We start from the raw sequence: 25,443 nt of genomic DNA on the forward strand, positions 1-25,443 counted from the left end.
TGATTTTAGAGTCCAAGAAAATGAAGTCTGTCACTGTTTCCATTGTTTGCCCATCTATTTACCAAGAAGTGATGGGACTGGATGCCATGATCTTATTTTTTTGAATGTTGAGTTTTAATCCAGCTTTTTTACTCTCCTCGTTCACTTCCATCAAGAGGCTCTTTAGTTCCTCTTCGCTTTCTGCCATAAGAGTGGTGTCACCTGCATATCTGAGGTTATTGATAGTTCCTCCAGCAATCTTGAGTCCAGCTTGTGCTTCATCCAGCCTGGCATTTCGCTTGATGTACTCCGCAGAGTAGTTAAATAGGCATGGTGACAATATCCAGCCTTGCCATACTCCTTTACCAATTTGGAACCAGTCTGTTGTTCCATGTTTGGTTCTAACTGTTGCTTCTTGACCTGCACACAGGTTTCTCAGGAGGCAGGTAAGGTGGTCTGGTATTCCCATCTCTTGAAGAATTTTCCACAGTTTGTTGTGATCCACACAGTCAAAGGGCCTTAGTGTAGTCAAAGAAGTAGAAGTGGATGTTTTTCTGGAATTATCTTGCTTTTTCTATGATCCAACGGATGTTGGCAATTTGATCTCTGGTTCTTCTGCCTTTTCTAAATCCAGCTTGTACATCTGCAAGTCCTCAGTTCACATACTGTTGAAGCTTACCTTGAAGGAGTTGAGCATTACTTTGCTAGCATGTGAGATGAGCACAATTGTCTCTCACATACCCAACACCTAATGGTAAGGTAGGGACAGAAACCCCATAATAAATACTCCCATTTATAAAGGGAAGAATATGAGAGGGAGATGGATACTGGTCCCTAACAATTCTGAAACCCATCTGGTAAATGATATCAGTTCCTTAATTATGCCTACTCCTGCTCTTTAGGAGTAATTCTCAGTGACTCTTTCATGCGTCTTGAGTTATCTTCCCTTTTGGAAATAGTTCATCACTGCAAATGGGTAGTTTCCTCAGCCTGTCTGTAATACTGAAGGTCCAGAGGCCTCTTTTCAATATGATTATTTTCTATTTTAGTGCAAGCTATTAAATAGTAGAAATCCTTAAAAAGCCAGAAGTGTCATACACTTAAAGTTATAATCATCTCTCTTAGGCAAAAACCATATTCATATTTCTTATCAAGACATGCCCTTCTCAGGGACTTCCCTGACAGTCCAGTGGTTAAGACTCCACACTTCTAAGATCCCACAAGGTGCAGGCAAAAAAAGACAAGAAAGACCCCTCTCTACCTTCGCACACTGTTGAGGGATGTCATTTAGATCCCCAGAAGCCCTGCTGTCTAGTTGAAAGGATCTAGAAGGTACTACCTTAAATTTTTCTGAGATATTCTCTTCTTGTATAACAAGTTACTCCAACATTTAATGGCTTCAAACTGTTCCATCTCACACTTTCTGTTGGTTAGGAATCCAGGCTCTGCTTAGCTGGGTCATCTGCCATAAGGTCTCTCAAAGGTTGTAAACCAAGATGTCAGCCAGGGCTTTGATCTTGTCAACCTGATCTGTGTCAGTTTCCAATAATAAGATAACACACACACACAAAAAAAAGATAACACAGATTAGTGGTTTAAACTCTTTTTTCTTATAGTTTTAGAGGTTGGGGAATCCAAGATCAAGGTTCCAGCCAATTTAGCCTTAGATGAGGACCCTCCTCTTGGCTTGCAGATGACCATCTGTATACTCATAGAGCAGAGTGGCCAGAAGCTCCAGTGTCTCTTATCAGGGCACTGATCCGATCATAGAGGCTCCACCCTCATGACCTCATCTAAACCTAATTACCTCCCAAAGGCTATACATCCTAATACCATCATATTGGGGATTCAGTTCAGTTCAGTTCAGTCGCTCAGTCATGTCTGACTCTTGCGACCCCATGGACTGCAGCACGCCAGGCCTCCCTGTCCACCACCAACTCCTGGAGTTTACTCAAACTCATGTCCATTGAGTCAGTGATGCCATCCAACCATCTCATCCTCTGTCGTCCCCTTCTCCTCCCACCTTCAATCTTTTCCAGCATCAGGGTCTTTTCAAATGAGTCAGTTCTTCACATCAGGTGGCCAAAGTATTGGAGTTTCAACATTGGGGATTAGGACTTCATAATATGAACTTGGGGGAGGATAAAAACATTCAGTCTGTAATAGGTCTTCTAAGGCTGCATTTAGGGGAAGATTCCCTTCCAGGCATACTCATATGGTTGTCGGCAGGATTCAGCTCCTCATGGGTTGTTGGACTGAAAGCCCCAGTTCCTTGCTGACCCTTGGATGGAGGCATCCACCACTCCTTGCCACAGGTGCCTCTCTATCAGACAGCCAATATCACAGCTGCTGGTTTCCCTCAGAGGCAGCAAGTGAGAAAGCAAGAGAGAGTGTGTACAACGGGAGCTGAGGTCTCTTTGTAATCTAACCTCGGAAGTGATATCCATCACTGTTGCTATGTTCTAGTCATTAAAAGCAAGTCACTATGTCCAGCCCAGGCTTCCCTGATGGCTCAGTGATAAAGAATCCACCTGCAATGCAGGAGACATGCATTCAGTCCCTGGGTGGAGAAGATCCCCTGGAGGAGGGCATGGCAACCTATTCCAATATTCTTGCCTGGAGAAACCCAGGCACAGAGGAGCCTGGTGAGCTACAGTCCATGGGGTCACAAAGAGTTGGACACAATTGAAAGGTCTGAGAATGCATGCACGCATGTCGAGCTCACACTCCAGGGGAAGAAATTATACCAGGGTTTGTGTACCAGGGAGTAGGGAATCACTGAGGGCCATCATAGACACCTACCACGGGGGTCTTCTAACTACATCCTTGTGGTTTTATTTTTTTTAGGCCATGCCCTGGGTCTTAGTTGCAGCATGCAAGATCTTTGATCTTTGTTGCAGCCTGTGGACTCTTTAACTGTGGCATGTGAGATCTTGTTCCCAGACCAGGGATAGAACCTGGGCCCTCTGCACTGGGAGTCTTAGCACTGGACCATCAGGGAAGTCCCCTACATCCTTGTCTTGAACTTTTACCTAAGGCCAGATTTTTCTGGTAGCACCGTGGCTTTGAGCTTTACCCCGAGGCCATATTTTATTTTGAGAGTGGAGAAAATAGGATAAAGCAGCTTTATTTCAAATCCAGCAAGTCCTGGCTTCTTTAGATTTTCCCCCAGATTCTGACTGAAAATGGAACAGTTCCTTTTTTCTTTAGCTCACCTCACTTCTCTTGCACTAAAAAAAAAAAAAAAAAAAAGTTCTCTGGCACTTTCCCAGTGGACCAGTGGTTAGGACTTGGGCTTCCATGGCAGGAAGCACAGGTTCAATCCCTAGTCGGGGAACTAAGATCCTGCAAGCCACAGGGTGTGGCCAAAAAAGAAAGAAAAAAAAAAAAGAAAAAAAACTGCTCTTCATGAGCAGACTCCTCAAAGTTCTTCCAGCTTCTGTCTAACACCTGACCCCAAAGCCATTGCCACTTGTTTGGGGTTTGTCACTGTGACACCAGGATCCCATTTCTAGGTATGCAAATTATGTTTCAGTTATCTATCTCCGTATAACAAACCACTCCAAAACTTAAGTGTTTTCAAACAACAGTATTTGCTTTTTGGCTAAAAATTTTGCAATTGGGGAAACAACTCATTGACGACTGTTCACGTCTCTTCCATGCGGTGTCAGCTGGGGCAGATCAACGGGACAGGAGTGTCCACTCGTGAGAGAACTCACTCGTAAGTCTGGCATTTGCTCCCCACCGTCTGCTGTGAGCTCAGCTGTAAGCCAGGGACCTAATTCTCTTCCACTTGGGCCGCTTCATGTGGCTGTGTAGGCCTCCATAAATGTTGGACAGAAGTAATTGAATCTCAGAATTGTTTTAGGAGGTAAAAATCAGGATGTTGTACAACAATGTGAATGTACTTCACACCACTAAACCCTACACTTAAAAGAGGTTAAGATGGTAAATATGATGTTATGTGTTTTAGCCACAATTAAAAATTAATAAATAAAATCAGGGGAAGGTGGTGATGGCCTGGAGGTGGATGGGGGCGGGGTGAGGGAGAAAGAAGTGCTAAGAAGGACAAAAAACAATCAAATGCAGCCTGTGGCTTCAAAAACATTTTTGGTCCAGGAAAGGATGTAAGAGAGTTAACGGACAATCCTAACACTTGTGGTAGATCCTGCAGCTTTCTGCCACAGGTGCTAACAGAGTTACGAAGCCCACACCACGCAAATTGCCTCAAAATAGACCTTTAATGTCTGCAATTCCTAGAGAGGAACATTTAAGACATAATTATAGGTTTGGATTTCTTAAAGCAAACTTCAAAACGAACACTGCCAGAGAAACAGAGATGAGTAATGAAAACTACAGGTGCATAGAATATTTCCCTCTCAATCTAGTCAAGAACCTTGCGGGCCAGAAGCAATGAGGCAAAGCAGTGGGCAGGGGGGTAAGCAGATGTTTCTTGGTCATTAGCCCTGTTTTTCTAGGAATGTAAAGTCCCTTTGTTGTCTGATAACTCTTAGCATGTCTGGAAACTATTGCTACTGAGATCTCATTTTGATACTTTAAGTAGTAAACCAGGTCATAAAGATCATTTATATCCTGATTCAACTGTTTGTCCTCCTCACTTTTGCTTCACTGACAAAGTTTTATAAATAGCCAGTCTATTTACAGATTTTCACTGAGTTTTGTTGGCAACTTAACTCTACTGTTCTTCCAAGTAAGCCTAAACTATTCTTCATACAAAGGACAAAATAGGAGTCCCTCTTTTCCTGGTATATTACACCATGAATTTCACCCTCACCATTGACTACATGTTGTAGATTTCCCTGCTTTGTTGTAAATTGCCTGATGTGTCTGTCAGTTGACTGGCTGAGTGGTGTGATTTTATTTTGCAAAATCGCATCAGTTATCCCATCTTGTGCAAGCTCTCTATCGAGGGTCTCCCGTGCAGAACAGTGACTAAACACCACTACCAGGAGCCTGCCTACTGCTTTTGTGGTGCTCTCCATGCCGAGAGACCCTGCAAGGTCTTGGAAGGATCTGTTCGTATCATTCACGCCCTAGAATTAATACCTGATAAGAATGTATTTATTCATTCTGAAGTAACTATTGAGTGCCTACTACCTGTTGGGTGAACACAATAATAAACAGGCCAGACAAGGATCCTCCATAGAACATATTCTCATTTTTTCATTCCAGAGGCTTTTGACTTTTAACAATGGACAAGGTGCCAACTTGGCTTAAAGACAAAGGCATCAGGTTTTGTGTTTGAGATTAAGCCACATTTCCTTGGATGGGGTTAGGGGAAGTTCTCCAGCATTGTAGAATCACAGGACACCCACCTACTCCTAAGTGGAGTCTGATGAGGACATTCAGAGACTAGGTCTGTTGTCATTTTTCCTGGGCCTCTGCCAGGCTCCAGTTAGACAATATCTTTCTGTGGAGTGTATTCAGGAACAGGCAAGAATGGCCAACAAGGGCAAAGAATTGCCAGTGGCTGGCATCGGTGGTCAGCACGTGGGCCCAAGACCACCACTCTGCCATTGCTCAGAAAGACATTGCCCCCTCGTGGTTCCTTATATAACTGGGGCAGGAACTGGAAGTCCAAAGGGCGTTTCCAGATTAACTTTTCTCTTAGCTCTTTTGAACTTCAACTGCAATTTTGATAGTCTCTTGGTTTACTTTCATCCGGGGTACATTTTTTTTTCCCCATAGAGAGAAATGACATCATGACAGCAATGAAATCTTTTATCAGAATCTCCACCCCCAACCCCAGAGAAGTCTAATTTAATATGTAAATCCAAATATCACTCCTGCTTTTTCTTTTTTTCAAAATGCTCTCAAAGCAAATTATTTTCTTTGGTTTCTACGTTGAACCAGGACCTGCGGTTCTGGTGATGTAGCCGCGGAGCTGTTTGGGGTATCTTGTCTCCAGGGCAGCACTTTAAATTCCCTAAAAGCAGAAGCCTTATCTTCAACTCCGTCGCCACCCCCATCCCATTCCCGGGAGCACTTAAACCAGTCCGGGGTGAAGAATGTCTAGTGGGGGAGGAGGGCGGGGGCGGAAGGGGGAGGGGAGGAGACTGAAGCAAGCCGATAAATAATTAGAAATTGTGATCGTCGCTGGGACTGGAAGGGAATGGCGTGCTGTGTGAAATCCCGGGAGTGAGAAATGAAGGAGAATCTACCGATGTTTGGAGTTTTAAATTATGTGTTTGTAGCAGTCACTCAGTTTGAAAGCTTAAATGATACAATATTGATAAAGTTCTGGGTGGCGCAGGAAAAGTGGAAATTAACCATGTCAGCTTCCAAGTATAGCCAACAACTGGGTCCGAATGGGTGCCAGGTGCTATAGTTTTATCTATCAACTTACAATCTCCTCTAATAACAAACTCCTGGGAGAGGAATAGAACTACTTCTATTTCACAGAGGAGGAAGCAGAAACCAGGCAGTTCTTCCTTCGGCGGGTGGGGAGCCAGTAGGCATGGTACGTTGACCTCCCAGTATGCTGAGTCTCCCTTCTTTCAGCGGCTTTGACCCTCTGGAGATCATCTGTCTTGGCCTCCAGCTCATCTGGCAGTAAGAAATATTCCCTCGGCCAACAAATATTTATTGAGTGCCTACGATATACCAGGTAGCGTTTTCAAATTGCCATGGGATTCAAAAGACAAACAGGGCCCGGTCTTGTCTTTCAAGAAGGATCTCCCGAAAGGGTGAGAGAGGCAGCCAGGTAAACAAGTAATTCCAGGACAGTCTGATAAGGGCCGTAGAGGAGTCCGAGCAAGGGCGGCCGGAGAAGTTTCGGAGGACCCGGCGTGGAGGGGGGGGTTGACGATGCGCCCTGAAAACGCCGGCTCGGGCTGCCCCCGGACGTCACCCCAGTTCCCGCATCCTGTCGTTACCAACTGCCCACTAGGTACTGAAGAGGAGGGGGAGGGATTGGGGAGCAAACCCCTCGTGAAAAGCGAGCAGGTAAACAAAAGTAACCCACCACACTTCCCGGTCGCCGGAGCCCCGCTCCAAGCTGCGCGCACGGCCCGGCGGTCTCCAGGTGCCAGGCAGGAGGCGGCCTTCGGCCCTCCCCCTCGGCCCTCGCCCTCCGACCTACCGCGGAGTCGGGGGCCGGGGTCCGCCGCTTCCGCCCGCCGCCCGCCGCCCCTCCCCAGCGCGCGCCATCCGGCCGCGGGGCCGCAGCCCTCGGCGCGGCCCCTCCTCCCGCGGGGGGCTCTGCCGTCCCTCGTCCCGTCCCTCCGGGCTCCAGCCGGCTGCCCACGTCCAGGGAGGGCGGAGAGAGGAGGAGGGGAGGGGAGGGAGGAGAGAGCGGGGGGGAGGGAGGCAGGCAGGCGAGAGAAGGGGAGCTGCTTGGAGCCCGGACTTCCCAGAGCCAGCCAGGAGCGCGCACTCAGCGGCTCTCCGGGTCCCCGCCGCGCCCCGCCGTCCCGCACCTCCCTCCTGCTCCTCCCGGGGTACCCCTCGCCCCCTCCCTCCAGCAGCTGCTACGTCCGGGCCAGCGGCCGCCCCCCAGCCCCTCTCGGCCACATCCCCAACTCTGCGGACTCACTCCCGGGACGCGCGTCCTCGCCCCATCCTTTCTTCCTTCCTGCCTTCCCTCGCGCCCGCCCGCCCGCCCGCCCTCTCCAGGTCTCCCTCTCGGGTCGCGATTGTCTCCGTCCCCTCCGCGCTGCGCCGGCGCCTCGCCCTGCCCCGTCTCCCCTTCGCACTTCCTGAGTCGCCGGCCGCCGCTGCCCCGACTCCAGCCCGCGGCGCCCGGGGAAGGGAGAAGTGGGCGAGCGCGCCCTCGCCCAGCCCCGCGCCCCAGCCCTGCCCGGCGAGGGAGGACCGGGAAGATGAACAACGGCAGCAAAGCCGAGAAGGAGAACACCCCGAACGAGGCCAACCTTCAGGAGGAAGAGGTACGGAGCGGCTCGGTGCCGGGGCGGGGACGACCTGGGACGGCGGTCGCGGGCTCTGCCTAGAGTGCGGGTGGGTGGCCGGTCGGCCGGCGGGGCGCGGGTCCCGGGGCGCCGGGCTGCGCTGGGGAAGGGGCACCGAGGGGCTGGGAATCGCCCCGACCCGGGGACGCAGCCCCAGACTGCGGCCGCGGGATGAGGGTGTATCATCGGAGAGTGTGTTTTGGTGGGTCCACGCGCGTCTGCGTGCCTGAAAATTGCGTAACTTTGAGGACTTTCCCGAGACCTCTGTAAGTATAATGGTCAGCTTTGTTTGCCCCGGATTTTAAAAGCGGAATCGAGAGCTGACTCCTGAGTGACCTCAGATGATTGGGACCCGGAGGGTCAGAACTTAGTTCTGCGTCTGGGGCTGAAAGTTGTGGGGTGTGTATTTGTGTGGTTTCGGGAAGAAACTCGGGGAAAGTTCTCATGAAAAGACACCTTCCGTCCCCCCACCCCATTTCTATGCGAAAAGTTCTCGGTGAAATATCTTTCCCAGCCAAGGCGTTTTGGATTAATAGATAACTCATCAGCCGCATTCTTCTCCGATGAGTCAAAGACCCCGAACCTGGCTGATTAGGTTTTGTAAATTTAGGGGCGTTGCGGTTGTGGGGCGCAGCATGCTGGAGTTTCAGACTTTGCAACTCGCGAAGTGTTGATCCAGACCATTTTAATAGGACTTTAACGTCTGAGCGTAAATTTTATGTGGTGCGTCCTTAACAACGGTAAAAATGATGCGGCTGCAGAGCGTTCCTTTGGTAGAAACAAAACTCAGTACATGTGGGGGAACTTCTGAACAATCGTTTCAGAATTTTGTAGTTGGGATATTTGCGTTATCTTGTTAAATGGGCTCTGTTCTCTTAGGTGCGTTATCTGGAACTCAGTAAACAGTTTCCGCCTACCTTTTGAAAAGCCCAGGAAATTGACTTCTGAAACATTCCAAAAGGAACTTTTAGAGTATGTGTAGATGCAAGAAAGTATGCAGTCTAGATAAGAGCTTTCTTACAGAAAGGTGAACTGATTGCTAAGCGGTTAGGGTGTTGAGATGATTATGGAAATACTATGTTGTGTGTAAACTAAAATTCTGATTGTGAAACCCAAGGTAGCGGAGGACTTAATACATTTAAGCCCTCAGCACTTGTAAAATGGGAACTATTTAAATGGGGAAGACAGAGGAGAGCTCCAAGACCAAGCCAAACATTGTGCAAAATAACACAAGATTTTACTCTTAACACAGTTGTTTGTGGGTGCAACCCAGGTGAAGTGCTGTTGAGCCAGAAGTTGCCGTTTCACCTGAGCAAATCGCCTTTATTATTATAAACTGTTCTGAAAAGCATTGTTTTTACATGCTGGTTTTTTTAAATTGCAAGTGATGGAATAGTACTGACATTCCTTCTCTTTCAAAGAGATGGAGACTTGAATTGCAAGTTCCGCTTTTTTTTCTTGAACCTCATTGGCTGCTTTCCTATTTTATTTTCCCTACCACTGAAATAAAATTTAAAAGTGTAGCTTTTTTTTTTTTTTTGGAGAATGCTGGAGTATTTTATTTTATATAATTAATAAAAAAAAGTAGCTTTTTTAAGGAATTGCAGTGGCTGCAGAAACCTTTCTGTTTCACTTAGATTGGCGATCTGTTGAGTTCTAAGGGTGAGACTATATCACATGAAACCATCTTTCTCTCTTCACCTGAAAGAGAAACTTGTAAAAGTTCATCAGGGTAAACCAAAGACTTTTTTTTTTTGGTTTGAGTGCCTGCACACCATAAACTATTTGACAGAATTAAGCAGAGAAAACTCAGCTTTTTCTGCTTGACCCAGCTCAGCTTAACTGCCTGCAGCACTGGCCTGTTTGCCCGAACCCCAGGTGTCTTTGTGTGCGAGGCTGGGTACCAGGAAAATCACAGGTGATCCCAATACAGTTGCTGTCTCTTAACCTGTCCTGTTGCCTTAAGTCTTCCTTTATTAGGTGGAAATGGCCCGTGGTTCTAGAAAGTGTCTGTCTTATTGGCTAGATCCATGTTATTTTAAAAATAAGGGGACAGATTAAAAAACCTTTGAACCCAAGCTGTAGAAGAGATGGAGCAGACAAAACTCCAAAACACTGTGAAGGGAGAGGTTTTATGAGGTTAAAAATTTGGGAAAAAGTAAGTTGGCCTGAATGATCTAGGTAGTTTTGCCCTAATTCCCTGTTTGGGGTTTATGTTTTGTTTGTGAAAAACTCCTTTTTCCCCCAACCCTGAAAGCCACAAGTTAAATAAATGTGTTTGAGTCCCATTAATGTGCTCAGCAATATACAAAACCACCCGAATGATCCTTCCCCTTGCCCACCCAGGGATCAGCAGTTTGTCCTCAAACACATTGGAAAGCCGCGGTGGAGGATTCCAGTAAACAGAACACACACATGTAAATATATATACACATAATGATGAGTGTTCTGTAGCTTCTGGTAGCCATTGAGCTGATGAGGAAGAATAAGTCCAGTCATCTTTGAGGGAAAATAGTTCATTTCCTAGATCACCAGAGTTATTTAGACTTTCTCTATGGACAAAATCCGTGTTTTATTCTACCCCCCCCCCCCCCCCCAATTTAAGTGTGTTCCTTTTATCTTCTGGTACATTTCAGCGGCCCATCTCCTGGTTTGAGAGCTTCTGCAGCTCACTCTGAAACAAAGATGCTGAAACAACTTCCTTTAGTTCCAATGCTATAGAAGGAACAGTCTTGAGACCTAGGAGGATTTCTGCAGCTTTTTAAGGTTGGAAGTTTTTGAGACTTTGGGCAGGATATAGTCTAATGCTTTGGGTAATATTTAAAACTTTGAGGAAAAATAATTTTAAGATTTGGCTAGCCAATAGTGTCAGAGAGAGGATACATCTGGCTTTCTGGCTGTACATGCGTATTCCTATGCAACTTGTCCCGGTAAAGAAGAACCGGTTGTCAAAATCTTAATGGCGCCTGAGATTTACAAGACTTCTGTATACATTTGTGTAGGGCAGACATGACTGGGTGCCTGAATAACAGGGCAGTAGAGCTTTTCTTGCATGGCTTAATACAGTTAATGAAATAAAAATTCCTCGAATTTACCTCTACTTTTGGACTAGATATTCTTCTCTTCAAATACTTCACACTTGACAAATTTCACTACAGTTAATATGTAAGAGACATAATTTTTTGGCTTGAAGTTCTGTATATTGAAAACAGTCTAGTAGTAGAGATTATTTTTGATCCCTGAGTTTTCAAAATGGAAATCAGATAAATAATTTGGTCTTATTTTTACTTTTAAGGCATGCTGTTGGACACTTTTCAGGCTGATTACAAATCATTTCTAAAAGGTGTCTTACTACGTCAAAGCACTCGTGTTAGTTTTCTCCTTAAATTGCCGTGAACATTCTTGTACTTTAAAACGAAACTTGGCCTTGTTGGAATATTGATCAAAAAGATGTTTGGCAGATGGTGGTCAGAAGTCACAAAGTCAGGTGTTCAGAAGTTTAATACAGATCTTTACCTTGCATTCTACCTTTCAAAGTGCTTTGTAATTTTCCCCCAAATAATTGGGGTCATGAAGAAAATTGTTTCTGATGTAATTGGCACAGAGAAATGTGTGGTGGTTTGATGCGGCAACCTCAGGTTTTCATTGAGCATTTAGATGAATCGGTATTTTGACCTGGGGAAAACTACAGAATGGTTTTGTACAGTTTAACCAAATTTGGAGTCTGTTACTCCAAACCAAATCAAATACAGTAAACTTATATTTCAGTCATAAATAGGATTTGGTGACAGCGTTTTGGATGAAAATGTGGTGATTTCATAGTAAAATGATGCTGCAAGACCACTGCCAATATGGCATGCACTTAGTTTTCCAGTAGTGGTTTTAAAATTTCCATGATAAACCCTGATGCTCACATGTAGTCATCTGTTTCTAAGGGCATTTGTGTGTTTAATGCTCTCATTGGAGATACTATCATGTAAATTTTTCAGGTTCATCTTAATTTTCCACTTTGAGGATAGAACTATGTTTGACATTGGTGATGGGGCAATAAAGTGGGAATTCTTGGGTGCTGCGGTGAGGGCATGAATTATTGCGGCTTTTGGAAGGACTTTGGCCCTCTGTGTCAAATTTTCAAGCCCTTTTATTCCGTGCTTTTATTTTTAGAAATTTACCCTAAGGAAATAAGCATGCACAAAGATTTATTTATAGGATGAATATTGGTTACTTATGATAGACATAGTCTGTGAATTTTCACTAACAAGAAAATTGCTAAGTAAATTGTCGTGTAATTCCTGAAAGGGAGTATTATGTAGCCATTAAAAGCCACATTTTTAAAGAATGTACCTATGTGTATTTACTTTTTTTGGGAGTGGGTGGCTTAAAACATTTATTCTGTCAGTTCTAGAGGCTAGAAATCTGGAATCAATGTTTATCTCTCTCTGAATGCTGTAATAGAGAATCCAACTTTCTCTTCCAGCGTCTGCATTTTAAAGGAGGAGTTAATTCCCATGACATTATGTGAAAAGAGTAAAAATTAAAGTTTGCTATTGTGTGATGCCAATTTTTAAAAATAGCCAAATATGAATACAAACAATGTGGTGGATTATGGGTCTTTATATTTACCTTCTGATGCTTTTCTGGGTTCTCTAAATTTTCTGTAATGAACATAGGCACAGAATCAGTTCTAGGTCGTTGCTTTGAAGATTTCATTAAATGCCCTTGCAGTATCTGTAGGTGTCACAAAACCATTGGGTTGACCACGTTGTGTTTTGCTTCCTTGACCCAGGAATCAGGCCTCCATTCCTCATAGCGTGTTTGTGTCTGTCATTCCCTTGTCCTGTCTGTTCCTGGTGATCTTAGCCTGGTCTCCTTGTTCTGACGTTCTTCCTCAGTCCATCCACACATACGCTGCCAGGGGCTCTGGTGCCCAACTCCGTCAACACTTGAAGTTTAAATAGGACCTTCAAGATAGCTCTCTGGTGCTCCGTAATATGCTGCACACTGTTTATTTCAACCAGTTTTCCCCTCTCTGTCGAGCTGCTTTCTAGGCAAAAGCCAATATTCAGCCTGCATTTTTGCAAGATTCCATCACCTGAATGTCTTATCAGAAAGAGATGACTTTCCTCAGAATTCCAGAATTTACATTCCTTTATCAACATTTAACTCCTGGATCATTACCTTTAAAAAAAAACAAAAACAAAAACTGTGCCATCTTACCGGAGTATTTCTAATCCCCAACACCTCCCCAGGTAAGTACCACCCACACACACTTACCCCTGTGTGCACATATAATTCTTTATGAACAACTTATAAACATAGGAAATATCCTTATTGGGAGGGGTGGTGGCGATGACCTTGAATAGGTAAGCTCTCAAAAAGCAGCCACTTAACTTCATGTGCAATTTAATTTAGAGCCTGTGGTGAATGGACCCCCCCCACCACCCTCAGAAGTGACCTCCCTCACCTGTCACCTGCAGCCTTCCTTGGTGCCCAGAGGCCAGCGTGCCTGGTCCATCTAACAGCATGGGCCCGCTCATCTCCAGGTGCAGCTGGGTCTTCACTGTTAGCATGTGGTTTCTGCTGTGGGATTCGTTCTGACCTTTTGGACCAGGAGCTCTGGTTTGATGCGAGAGAAACGTTCCCAAATGAGCCTGCTCGTGTGACCTGTGTGACTGCACTTTGGAATGTTTGTGTTCTTTTTCATTTGGCACCTTAGTGTCTGCCCGCGGGTAAGGGAAAGGGAATGCAAATGGTCCTCTTGAACAGTGCTTGCTTTAGTCAAAGGAAAAATTTAGGAAGGAATGAAGAGCATGAACCTTAATAATAGCTGGGGCAGAAGTGGCAGCCTGGCTGTGTGGGGCTTGAGGCCAGCCGGGACCAGGTCTTTAAAGTGATGCCCTGTTGATTGGAGGGTGTCATCGGGGATGACCTTATCTGCCCTGTGGGGATAACTTGGGTATGATTGCACCGACTCACGTCCCTCCCTTCAAGTGTGTGGGGAGGATATTGCAAACCAGTTCAGTGCCTTGTGTGTGTCGGGGGGCAGGTGGGGAGTGCTTGACTGCAGAGCTGATCAGAGCAGAGTTTGTGGCCTGGTCATCTTTGCTGGGCTTCCCAGGTGGTCAGTGGTAAAGAATCTCCCTGCCAATGCAGGAGACTCTGGTTTGATCCCTGGGTCAGGAAGATCCCCTGGAGAAGGAAATGGCAACTCACTCCACTATTCTTGTCTGGGAAATCCCATGAGCCTGGCGGGCTACCGTCCATGGGGACGCAGAGTCAGGCACGACTCAGCGACTGAGCACGCACGCACATCTCTGTTGAGTGCAGAAAGAAGAAAATTCTGAGCTACTGATCCTGGGAAATTTTCAGAAATCTTTTTAGCCATTCACCCAGGTAAGAATTATTAACTTTTGGGTATTTACTCGGTGCCAAGTACTGGCCAGGCACTGGCCAGGCCAGTACTGTATCTTGTGACTCATCCCCACAATGAGCTAATGTAGGGATCAGGGCAATGATGAAACTCATTATATGGGGAGGTGACTGAGATCCTGAGTGACTCGGGACCATGAAGGTTCTGAGGAAGCCAAGATTTGGGACAAAGCTCCGACTCTTAAGTTGCTCCCAGCTTTAGTGGAGAGGGCCTTGTGTGCACGGGTACCATCTTGCACTGTGTTCAGTTAAGTGAGGCAGTAGTTCGAGCTGGGAACCAGTCAACACCCTAAGGAGGGGAAAGGGTCATGGAGCTATATCAAAGGAAACTTTAAAAAAAAAAAAGGTGATACTGGGATTTTTTTTTTTTTTCTTCCGGATGAGGATAGGATTGAGCCATTTGGAGAAAGATGGTCCAGTCAAAAGGATCAGGCCTTCTATGAAGATAGAGGCTTAAGAGGGAAAACAAGCAGGGGAGGAAAGGAAGTACGGATGATTGGGGCCGGGGGAAGGATGGAAGAGTCTCTTCCACGCCAGGGACCAGCATGCTTCCTGTGATGGGAGTGGACTTCTGTGCAAGGGGGATATGGCATCCTGGGATGTTCCATTGAGGAAGCAGATGCATTAGGTTTGGAGGCTAACTGCAGGAGTCCTGCTCTCAAAATAAGACGGTGGCTGCTGGTAGTGACTGAGCCTGGCCGGGGCGGGAGAGGTGTTCACGGGCTGCAGTAACTGTCAGATGCTCCAGAGAGAAGACTAGGAGCTCCATCCATGGAGCCTCTTGGGTTTCTCTTTCGAATGATTAGCTTCGTGGTGGTTGTGTTTGTAGAAGCCAGAAAATTTACCTTGAAATGGGAAGAAAAGAAGGCAACTGGGAGGTGAAGAGGTTGGATTTGAGACGCAGAGGTCTGACCTTGCCAAGAAATTTTCAGAACAATTCAAGATTATGTGGGACTTCCTGGTGGCTCAGGGGTAAAGAATCTGCCTGCAGTGCAGGAGACATGGGTTCAGTCCCTGGGTCAGGAAGATCCCCTGGAGGGAGGGCATGGCAACCCACTCCAGTATTATTGCCTGGAGAATCCCATGGAGAGAGGAGCCTGGTGGACTACAGTCCATGCATGGAGTTGCAACAGAGTTACACATAACTTAGGGACTCAACAACAACAAAAAGATTATGTAGCTGGTCATTGAAAAGTTGGGTGAATATGAACTGAGTGCCCAGGAAATTGGAGAGGGTGTGGGACCCCAGTTCCTAGGAAACCTTGTGAAGGTGGGCAGCAAAAGATGGACGATTGACTTAAAATTTGAAGCTTTTTTTTTTTTTTTTTTTTTAAGGTGTGGCAGGGGGCACAGTGAGGGAGAGAACTGGACATTCTCAGAAAAAGCTAAAGCAAAGTTGTAAATGCACTCTTAATTTAGGAACACAAAAATGTATATAATCTGCCTAGTTATACTAGTGTTCAATATACTTAACCATTTGAAAGCTTGATTTGGGGGGAGCCTAAAAAATCTAGGTATATATAGTGTATTTCATGTCTTTTTATTTTTTCTTTCATCAGCAGTCTTTGAACATTGTTTTCCTCTAAAATTTGCAATTCATTCTTAGGCTTTTACTTAAACTTTTCCCAAACCTTTACCTAGAAGGGACATAAAATTTGTAAATGGGTTTGGAAGGTAAAGATGGAAGGTCTGAAGAGGCTTGAGTATTTTTATAAGAAAATTCCAAGTTGCTTTGTTCTTTTTCATTTCATAGGGGTTGGGGGAGTTAGAATGAGTCTTTGGCTAGAGCCCAAAGTCGTCTCTTCTGTGGGTTATATTTTCAATTTATTCATTTCGTTTGCTGCTTTTTCTGCTCATAGCTGTGTCAGCTTGTGAATAAAAAAATGCGGTCCAGGAATTTAAGAACAAACAATTGTGTTTCTCATAGGTTTTAACCCTGCTGCAACCATTCTGATGCACATTATGTAGAATACGGGAGTTAAAAAAAGGAAATGGCAGTAATAAATGCCAATCACGCCAAGGAACATGGTTCCAAATTCCAGGCTGTAATACAGTATTGTTAAACAAATTTAAAACGCTGAGGGGTTGCTAACACAGCATAGCTCAGTTCTGTCACCCCCCGCCCCTGGACTTTGCAAAGATACAAAGAAATCTAGGCATCTCAAAATCCTGATGCATCTCAGGAGCCCACAAAAAGAAGTTAGAGACTAATTTCCACTTTCAGTTAATCTTTATTTCTCCTGAGTTGAGTTTTTTTCTTAAACATTCTTTGCTCTTCCTAAATTCTAATGTCACCAGGTAGATATGCTGGCAGGTGGCCAACTTTATTCTAAGAAATCCTAGAGATTAAAAAAAATTTTTTTTCCCCCCTCAAATCCCTAGGATCCTGTTTTGTGAACATTTATTTTTCTGACGCCCACCTGTAGGATGGATAGTTTTGGCCTCATGAGAGAAGGGACGGCGCAGAAAGTGCTATCTTATTGTAGAAGGACCAGAATTTCCTTTGTGCTCAGAAGGGAAGTGCTACACAAGTGTAATTACTTTACCCAGCATGTGTGATTTACAGGCCTTAAAATGTGTGACTTTCCAGAAGCATCTGTTTTTAAATACAGTATCCCTCTAAGCCGGCAGGATGTGTCTTGGGCCAGGGAGGGGACACACACACACCTCTCTCCACTGTGACACACACACTTCCCGTCCTGTCCTATGCCTTACGTGGGATGCTGGGTGACAAGAGGCTGAAAATGTCGGTAGTTGCTTCTCTGGGCCTTGCTTATCTTGAGAAGAAACACAAGCTATCCTGGAGTCCAGTCAGCCTTCCCTCTGCCAGATCACTGTGTCCTGAGTCTGCCTTCTCTCCTCTCTACCCTTCTAAGCCTGTTTCTTTCTTTTCTAGGAACTCCAAGCATTTTCCCAGCAGTGAGCAAAAAAAAAAAAAAAAAAGGTCAGAGCCAGTGCTGAAACCATTTTTGTTGCAAACTTTTTTTTTTGGTCTTCAGAGGTGTAAAAAAATTGGAGGGATAATCGAAGATCAGGTGCATGGCCCCAGTATAATCAAACTTATAAAAGCATTTATGGATTCTTGGCACATTAACTCACTAAGCATCTGTGGACTAATGTCTTCTCTTTTAAGCACTGCACTTTGCTTTTCAAAAGTTTTTCTTTTGGAGTATAGTTGTTTAATGATGATTTACTCTCAGGTGATTCAGTTATCCATATACATGCATCTACTCTTGCAAGTTGTTTTCCCATTTAGGTTATTACAGAGTACTGAGCAGGGTTCCCTGTGGTATACAGTAGGTCCTTGCTGGTCATGTATTTTAAATATAGCAGTGTGTACACTAAGTGTGCACTTTAACAAACACAATGAGGTGTTCTCATGCTTAGGGATGAGGAAACCGAGCCTCGAGAGATTAAGTAATTTGAGGTTTTATTTGCAAGTGGTGGTAGGAGCTGAAAATCTCTATGGTGGTATGTTGAGGTTCATGTAATCTGGGCTTGCTGGTCTCCCTGACCTCATCCACCGGGAGTCACAGCTTCATTATGCTTCAGCTGCTGGGCCTTACTTAAGTCTCTCCAACTTGCCAGACCTGTTCCGGCCTCAGGGCCTTTGTACATGCTCTCCTTTCCACCTGGGAAACCATACACCCAGGTATGAGGCAGCCTTGTCCTTCTCATTCATTCAGATCTCAGTTCAGATGTTACCCAGAGGGATCTTTGACCTCCAAGTTCAAAGGAGCCCCAAGTTCCCAACCACTGTCAGATTCCTCTTATTTTCCCCGCAGGACTTCTTCCTCACTGATGTTACTTTGTGTACTTGCCTTGTACTCCTGGAATGGGACTCTGGTCTTGTTCAAGGCAGTAATTCCAGTGCCTGGAACAATGAGTGGAACTGCCCGATACATTTGTTTGTTAAATGACTGGAATACAAACCAACTTGTCAAATTCTGAGGCCTGTACAATACACTCCGTGGTCCTAAACCTTTTCCAGCAGTTCTTCAGTGCAGTTACTCAGTCATGTCCGACTCTCTGCGACCCCATGGACTGCAGCGCGCTAAGCTTCCCTGTCCATCACCAACTCCCGGAGCTTGTTCACACTCATGTCCACCAAGTCAGTGATGCCATCCAATCATCTCACCCTGTCGTCCCCTTCTCCTCCTGCCTTCAATCTTTCCCAGGTTTTCAACCTTTCCCAGCAGTTTTTAGATTAAATCTTAACGCTGCCTTCAAGATGATCACTTCGGGATTCCCATTTAATTACATCAGAAAGGACACTTAGCCCGTGCTTTTAAGCCAGAAATTTTGGAAGTGATGGATCCCGTGGAGATGAAGAGGGTGGGAGAGAAAAGCTGATTTTCCCATGTAAAGGACTGCTTCCCTTTGTCCAGTAAAAATGGAAACCGAGTACATATTTCCACAGAAGCAGGAGTGAAGTGTGGGCCGCCCAGAGAGTGCTAAGTTGAGTGGAGCAGGGTGACTTGGATTTCTGCTTTGCAGATGTGCTGTTGGTTTGCAAAGAGTTAATGGTAACAGCCCAGGTGGAATTGATTTGGAGATAGACACACAGGCCTTTGATTCCGTGTGCTTTCTGCGTTTGCAAAGTGAGAAGGCAAGCAATGCACGACGCTGCGGGCTTCCGCTGGCCCGGTCCAGCCTGTGAGCACCTGTGCGGTAGCCACGAGGCCGCCGCTAATCTGAGCCCTGTGAACCCTTAGGGAGGCACCTCACAGACTCGGGAGCTGCTTTTATTCCCTGTAAAACACAACAGATGACAGGTTAGGATGCAAGAAATCGAAGTCATCCTTACTTTGGTCATCGGACTGCCTGTTAATTGAGCCCACAGAGGCACTCATGAAAATGCAGGCCATTGGCATATTCTTGTTTATGGCATTCAGGTCTAATAACTTGAGCCTGAGCAGACTTTTTCTATTTTTATTTTTGGCCAGCTGTGCAGCAGGTGGGATCTTAGTTCCCCAACCAGGGATCGAACTTGTGTCCCCTGCAGTGGAAGCATGGAATCTTAACCACTGGACCACAGCGGAATTCCAAGAGCACACTTGTTAAACTTTGCTGTCGTCCAGTGTCTGATAGTCTTGGAACCAGTGGTATATAATCTTTATATTAGTTGGTTCTTGGCCAAATAAATCATCAGTACTTTTTTTTTAAGATCCCCTGGAGAAGGGAATGACAACCCACTCCAGTTATTTTTGCCTGGAGAATTCCATGGACAGAGGAGCCTGGCGAGTCGCACAAGAGTTGGACATGACTGAGTGACTAACACACACTTTAAAAAAAATTATTGTACCTTTGTTCCCTTTTCTAAGGGACCTAGGACAAGTCACTTAAGTATCTTGTTTCTGTAACTAAAATATAGAGGTGGAGAGACAACGCTTGGTATGCATTCAAAGAACTGTAAGTTTTTCTATTTCATCCCACTTTTCATCTCCTCTGTGTGATGCCAAGTGCTGTGGTGGCCTGCCGGCCCAGATACATCCGGGGTGGAGGGGGAGAGACTGTTTGGGAGGAAAGGTTTTAAGCCTGAGATTGTTTTGTTTTTGTTTTTCACTAAGCAAATCAGTGCCTCTTCTGGAGAACTGGGTGGGAGTTTCTGGGTGTGAGCTAACGGCAGGAAATGACCCTCTCTAAACAAAAGGACTCTTTAAGGCCTATCCTGAGTCTTTGTGTTTCTCGGGGAGGGGTTATGCAGAAAACCAGAGCTAGGAAATTAATCTTTGCTTTTTAGCCTTTCTAAGAGGGGGAGGGGAGAAAGAAGAAGATTCCTTCCCTGCTTGCCCTCCTAAACGTCCAAAGCGCCCGCCGGTACCCACTGTGAGTGCCAGAAAGGTTTAAGAGCAAGGCGGCCCTTTGGGCCAATGTACCTTCATGCCCACAACACGCAAAGAAAAACCAGGTCGGGCAGAATTAGACCCACTGTGACCTTCAGCTTTAACCTTGGCTTTCAGCTGCTGCTTGAAAAAACCCATCACCAGCAAAACACAGAATGGGGAAAGGAGAAGAAAGGAATATTTTGTATGATTTATTAGTTGGGGTGCTGAGGTTTGCTAAATAACGTGAACGTCGCTCAGTCGTGTCCGACTTCTTTGAGAGTCCGTGGATCGTCCATGGAATTCTCCAGGCCAGCATACTGGAGTGGGTAGCCTTTCCCTTTTCCAGGGGATCATCCCAACCCAGGGATTGAACCCAGGTCTCCCGCGTTGCAGGCGGATTCTTTAGCAGCTGAGCCAGCCCCATAAATAAATCAAAGATTTGATGCTGCATTAACCACAGTGTCCATTTTTTCTAAATCTTAAGAGCTGGTGACTTCTGCCAGTTGGTTAACACAAGGCATTTCTAAGCTTTTCTGTGTTAGATGGCAGGCCCATATGAAGAAATGCCGGGCCTTGCCCCTGCTTTGGCATGCTGCTTCTCTTTAAAGTGACCGTTCGTTGGATTCATGTATCTGTTTGACTGAGTCCCTCAGCTATTCACCTGAAACTTACCACAACATTGTTAATTGGCTATACCCAGTACAAATTGATCTTGGTGTTAAAAATTATAAAAAATGACCATTATATCAATATTTATACTGCACGATTCTGAATTTATATTGCTAGGAAAGTATTGATAGTTCTCTTATCAAATTATTTTGCTTTTACAAATTTTTGCTGACTTGCAGCAATGAACTTCTTCCAGGCACACTTTTTTTTAAAGGAATATAAATCTTCCCGCTAATAATTAGAAACACATATTTTGTTGAAAATGGTTTTGTGGTTTTACTTCGTTTTCTTCGGAGTGAAAATGACAAGCATCTTCTCCAAGAAACTTCCTTAGCTTACTATTTTAGGCTTTATATTGTGACTGTATTTTTAGAAAGGCCTGCCCGATGTGTTTGGTGGGTACCATGTGGTGGTGGGGGGGGGTGGAGGAGGGTAGAGAGGTGGATTCTGTCACTGCACCAGACACTTAACAGAATCACAGAGATAAGATTAAAGCCAATGCTCGGATCCCAGAATGAAAGGATTTTGTCTGGATGTTACATGTGTTGAAAGACTCTGTATCTCAGATAGGAATTGAGTGTAGTATCATTGTAAATTCCAAGGTTTACAGGGGGAAACTACTCTTGTTAAATTCTAGTGTCTGATGTGTTGGTAGGTTTTCTCATTTTCTTAATAAACTTGAGAGAAAGGTTACTGTTGTGGTGTTAGTAATTTACAAATAGGAAAATTACACATTGACTTAGATTCCTTTGGAGGCTTATGGTATACATTTGGCATGTGTTTTTCATTTGAGAAAGATGAGTTATTTTTCAGTTATTATCTGTGTAACATCACTTGTTATTTTTACAAAGATTAAAATACCAGCGATGATCTGCTCTCTGCATTTAAGCACTTATTTAACTACAATGTCTGGCCAGTAGAGTTCCTTACATTGAGAACCATCTGCATCTGTCTTGGTGGTGACTAGGACCAAATTCCCAACCTACATTTTTTACATAGGTTAGTGTGTGGTTTAGCAGGATTTGGGAATGAAGCGTGTCTGATTGTATTGGGTGGAGGAACAGTTTTTTCCGTAGCTTTGTCCACTCGTGCAACTCCTGGTAAACCTTGAAACAAACTGAAAATGTCCTGATCAGGAATGTTCTTGGATGATCAAAAGGAAGCGTCTTGCCCTCTGCAAGACCGGCATCTGTTGCTGTTTGGTCATAGTGCACCCAGCCTGCTGACTCTGTATCTTAAAAACAAAAACAAAAGCCAGTAGGGAGGGAGCAAAGAACTCAAAAATACGCGTGGGGCTTTGGAATATGGTGAGTTTCTGGTTTTGGCAGATGATCATTTGAGAAGTTTCAACCGTTAAATTGCTCCTTCTCCCTTCCCAAAGCCCCCCCCCCCCCCCGGATTTAATTAACAGTTAACCAGTATGAAAATTGCTCTTTATTACTATTATAAATCATGGGTCATGATTATACAGAAATCTTATTGATCTGAGCTTATTCTGAACTTCACTATAAAGTGTTTTTTCTTTTGTTGTTGTTTAACAAGTCGTGTTTCTAAGTCGTTGTCTGACTCTGCGACCCCACAGCCTGTAGCACGCCAGGCTTCCCTGTCCTCCACTATCTCCCGGAGTTTGCTCAAACTCCTGTTCATTATGTCAGTGATGCCATCCAACCATCTCATCCTCTGTCACCCTCTTCTCCTCCCGCCTTCAATCTTTCCCAGCATCAGAGTCTTTTCCAGTGTGTTGGATCTTCGCATCTGGTGGCCAAGGTATTGGAGCTTCAGCATCACTCCTTCCAGTGAATATTCAGGGTTGATTTCCTTTAGGATTGCCTAATTTGATCTCCTTGCAGTTTAAAGGACTCTCAAGAGTCTCCTTCAGCGCAATTCAAAAGCATCAGTTCTTTGGGGCTCGGCCTTCTTTATGGTCCAACTCTCACCTTCATTCCCAGGTGGTGAAGAACCTGCCTGCCAATGCAGGAGAGGAGATGTGGGTTTGATCCCCGGGTTTGGAAGATCCCTTGGAGGAGGGCATGGCAATCCACCCCAGTATTCTTGCCTGGAGAATACCATGGACAGCCTGGCGGGCTACAGTCCACAGGGTCGCAAAGAGTTGGACACCACTGAAGCGACTGAGCACTCAGCGCTTACATTCCTACATGACTTCCTTACTCACTAATAGTCAGTCCTAGGTAAAAGCGTGGGTACGGCTCACCGCAGGAGACCCAGGCATAGATATCCAGCGACTTGACCTCAGTCCTCCAACTCATCCCCTTGCGCTCTGAAATCTTGCCACAAAACTTTTAAAGGCATTGTATTCTCCAAATTGAAACTGCAGTCATATTCCTTGGAAAAGGTATACCCTAAATACATCACTTCCCACCCCGGGTGGGTTAATTTGCAGCCATACAAATAAGGTTTGGGATGAAGAGTAAGCATATTGTTCATTGTATAATCCTGGAGTGGTTTCCTTTGTCCGAAGTTATGGGATGTTAATTCCATTTTTGCTGTTTTGGACATCTGTGGCCCCACTCCTGCAATGGCCACATCTTAGCTTCAGTGTACAGCCTAGGTGGTCTCCTGAGTTACTGCTGCATGTTTTAAATCCTTTCATGTACTTAACGTTGCAGTCATTTTTCCCAACACTAAAATAATGGCTCCATTGGATTTTTAATTTATCTGGTTTGTATTATTGAGGCTACCAAAATGCATAAACCACTTGTTGACTTAATTGGATGACATTGGGTGGGTCCAAATTTCTTCACTTCTTCTCCCCCCCCAAAATAAAATCTTATTTTTTTTTAAAATACCAAAAAGTTTACTTACATTATGCTTTTCTCCCCCTTCTCCTCATTCCAAAAATAAAGGTAAGCAAAAAAAAAAAAAGCTATAAAATTTGTTAAAGCTTTTTTCTTTTTGTTAAAATCTTATAATTCCTTTCTCTACAACTAGTGTGAATATTTTGGTGTATATCTTTTATATATGCCTTTCTGTGTGTATGAGTGTAAACACACTCACTCTCCTCTATTTTTACAAAAATGAGATCATACCATAATAGTGTTTAGTTACATTTAATTGTCTTTTGACATTACATTACATCTTTACATGCCAGTGGATGACAGTCTGTAGCCCCATCTTTGTTTTTCTTCTCTAAGGTTCTAATTAGTTATCTATTTTATACAAAGTAGTGTATATATGTCAGTCCCAATTTATCCCACCTCCCTTTTCCCCTCTCTTGGTGTCCTTATATTTGTTCTCAACCCCCTCTTTAATTCTTTATACTGTGCCATGGTAAGGATGTGCCTTCATATATTGGACCATTCTTTGTTACTGGGCAATGAGTTTATTTCTAGCTTTGTGATAGAAACTGTATATCCTCCTATCTAAATCTGTGTATGCACCCTTAGTGATTTCCTTCACTTAGACTCTTAGAAGTTGGAATTTCTGGGTCAAAGGACTTACATTCCTTTTTTAAGACATTTTGATGTTTATTGCCAAATCTTCTCAAGAAACAATTGCACTACTTTATACTCCCTCCAAGAGTATTAGCAGGCCCATTCTCCTGCATCCCCGGCCACTGCAATTTTAAAATCTCTCAAAGGTTGCTTCTTCACCCAATGGCTCAGTGGTAAAGAGTCCACCTGCAATGCTGGAGACTCAGGTTCGATCCCTGGGTTGGGAAGATCCCCTGGAGGAAGAAATGGTAACCCATTCCAGTATTCTCACCTGGGAAATCCCAAGGACAGGGGACCCTGGTGGGCTACAGTTCACAGGGTCACAAAGAATTGGACATGACTGAGTGACTCAACACAGCACACACTGATCGTACAACACCTGGGTGTTACATTTTGAATTTTTTTTTTTAGTATCTGTTATTTATTTGGCTACATAGGTCTTTGTTGTACCCCACAGGATCCTCCATCTTTGTTGGCAGCATGCAAGATCTTTTTAGTTGCAGCATGTGAGATCTAGTTCCCCGATCAGGGATTCATAATGGGGCGCCCTGCGTTGGGAGTGCCACATCCCTATATTGACTTCTTTAACCCCACTTGAAGACAACCCAGTTTCAGGTACTGCTGTAGGCACTAAAATACTTAGCAGTTCATTTCTGGAACTGTTATTCTTGAGTTCCCTTGAACCCAATGAAGAGTGTTGATTTTGTGATCCTCGGTGTATATTTAGGTCCTCGATGTATATTCTGGCTAAAACTGTAATGCCTGGGTGGCGAGGGCAGTACTTGAGGTGCTCTGCGCATGGATAGAATTTCATTGCATTGATTGCAATATCTAGTGAACCAGTAGCACTGCTGATTAAACTGTATTGTAAGATGCATCCTGATCTCAGAGATGTTACTTGGTGGGGAGATTGTTAGAGCTGGTGGATATGTCCTTGTAACTCTCCTTTTCTTGTCTCATGGCTTGAGGTAAGCATAGACACTTGGAGACACATTGGTCAGTCTGACATAGGTTTTGGTGGACAGTTAGCCAGTTATGTCCCTGGAAAGAGCTTTTATGGACACAGTTAAAACAGTAATGCCTTTCCTCAGGCATAGACCTTCCAGTGATCCTTTTCCTCCCCTCTAGGTTGAGGAGGGGGCCTGGACCTCAGTGTAG

At 44.7% G+C, this 25,443-nt stretch overlaps 1 protein-coding gene across 4 annotated transcripts in view; it reads left to right on the forward strand.

Annotated features, from left to right (window-relative positions):
• Nucleotides 1–7,259: 7,259 nt before the first annotated feature.
• The window catches only part of RBPMS (RNA binding protein, mRNA processing factor), a 197,998-nt gene continuing 179,814 nt past the window's right edge, over nucleotides 7,260–25,443 (forward strand). Inside the window, exon 1 of one of the 4 annotated variants that reach the window (XM_061134506.1) lies at nucleotides 7,260–7,886. In XM_061134506.1, the coding sequence (XP_060990489.1) occupies nucleotides 7,821–7,886 (66 nt within the window). In that variant the 5' untranslated portion in view covers nucleotides 7,260–7,820. The remainder of the gene's footprint in view (nucleotides 7,887–25,443) is intronic. The other 3 variants (XM_061134503.1, XM_061134505.1, XM_061134504.1) reach the window with 3 other exon arrangements.

Source organism: Dama dama, chromosome 32 (assembly GCF_033118175.1).
Source record: "Dama dama isolate Ldn47 chromosome 32, ASM3311817v1, whole genome shotgun sequence".
NCBI lineage: Eukaryota > Metazoa > Chordata > Mammalia > Artiodactyla > Cervidae > Dama > Dama dama.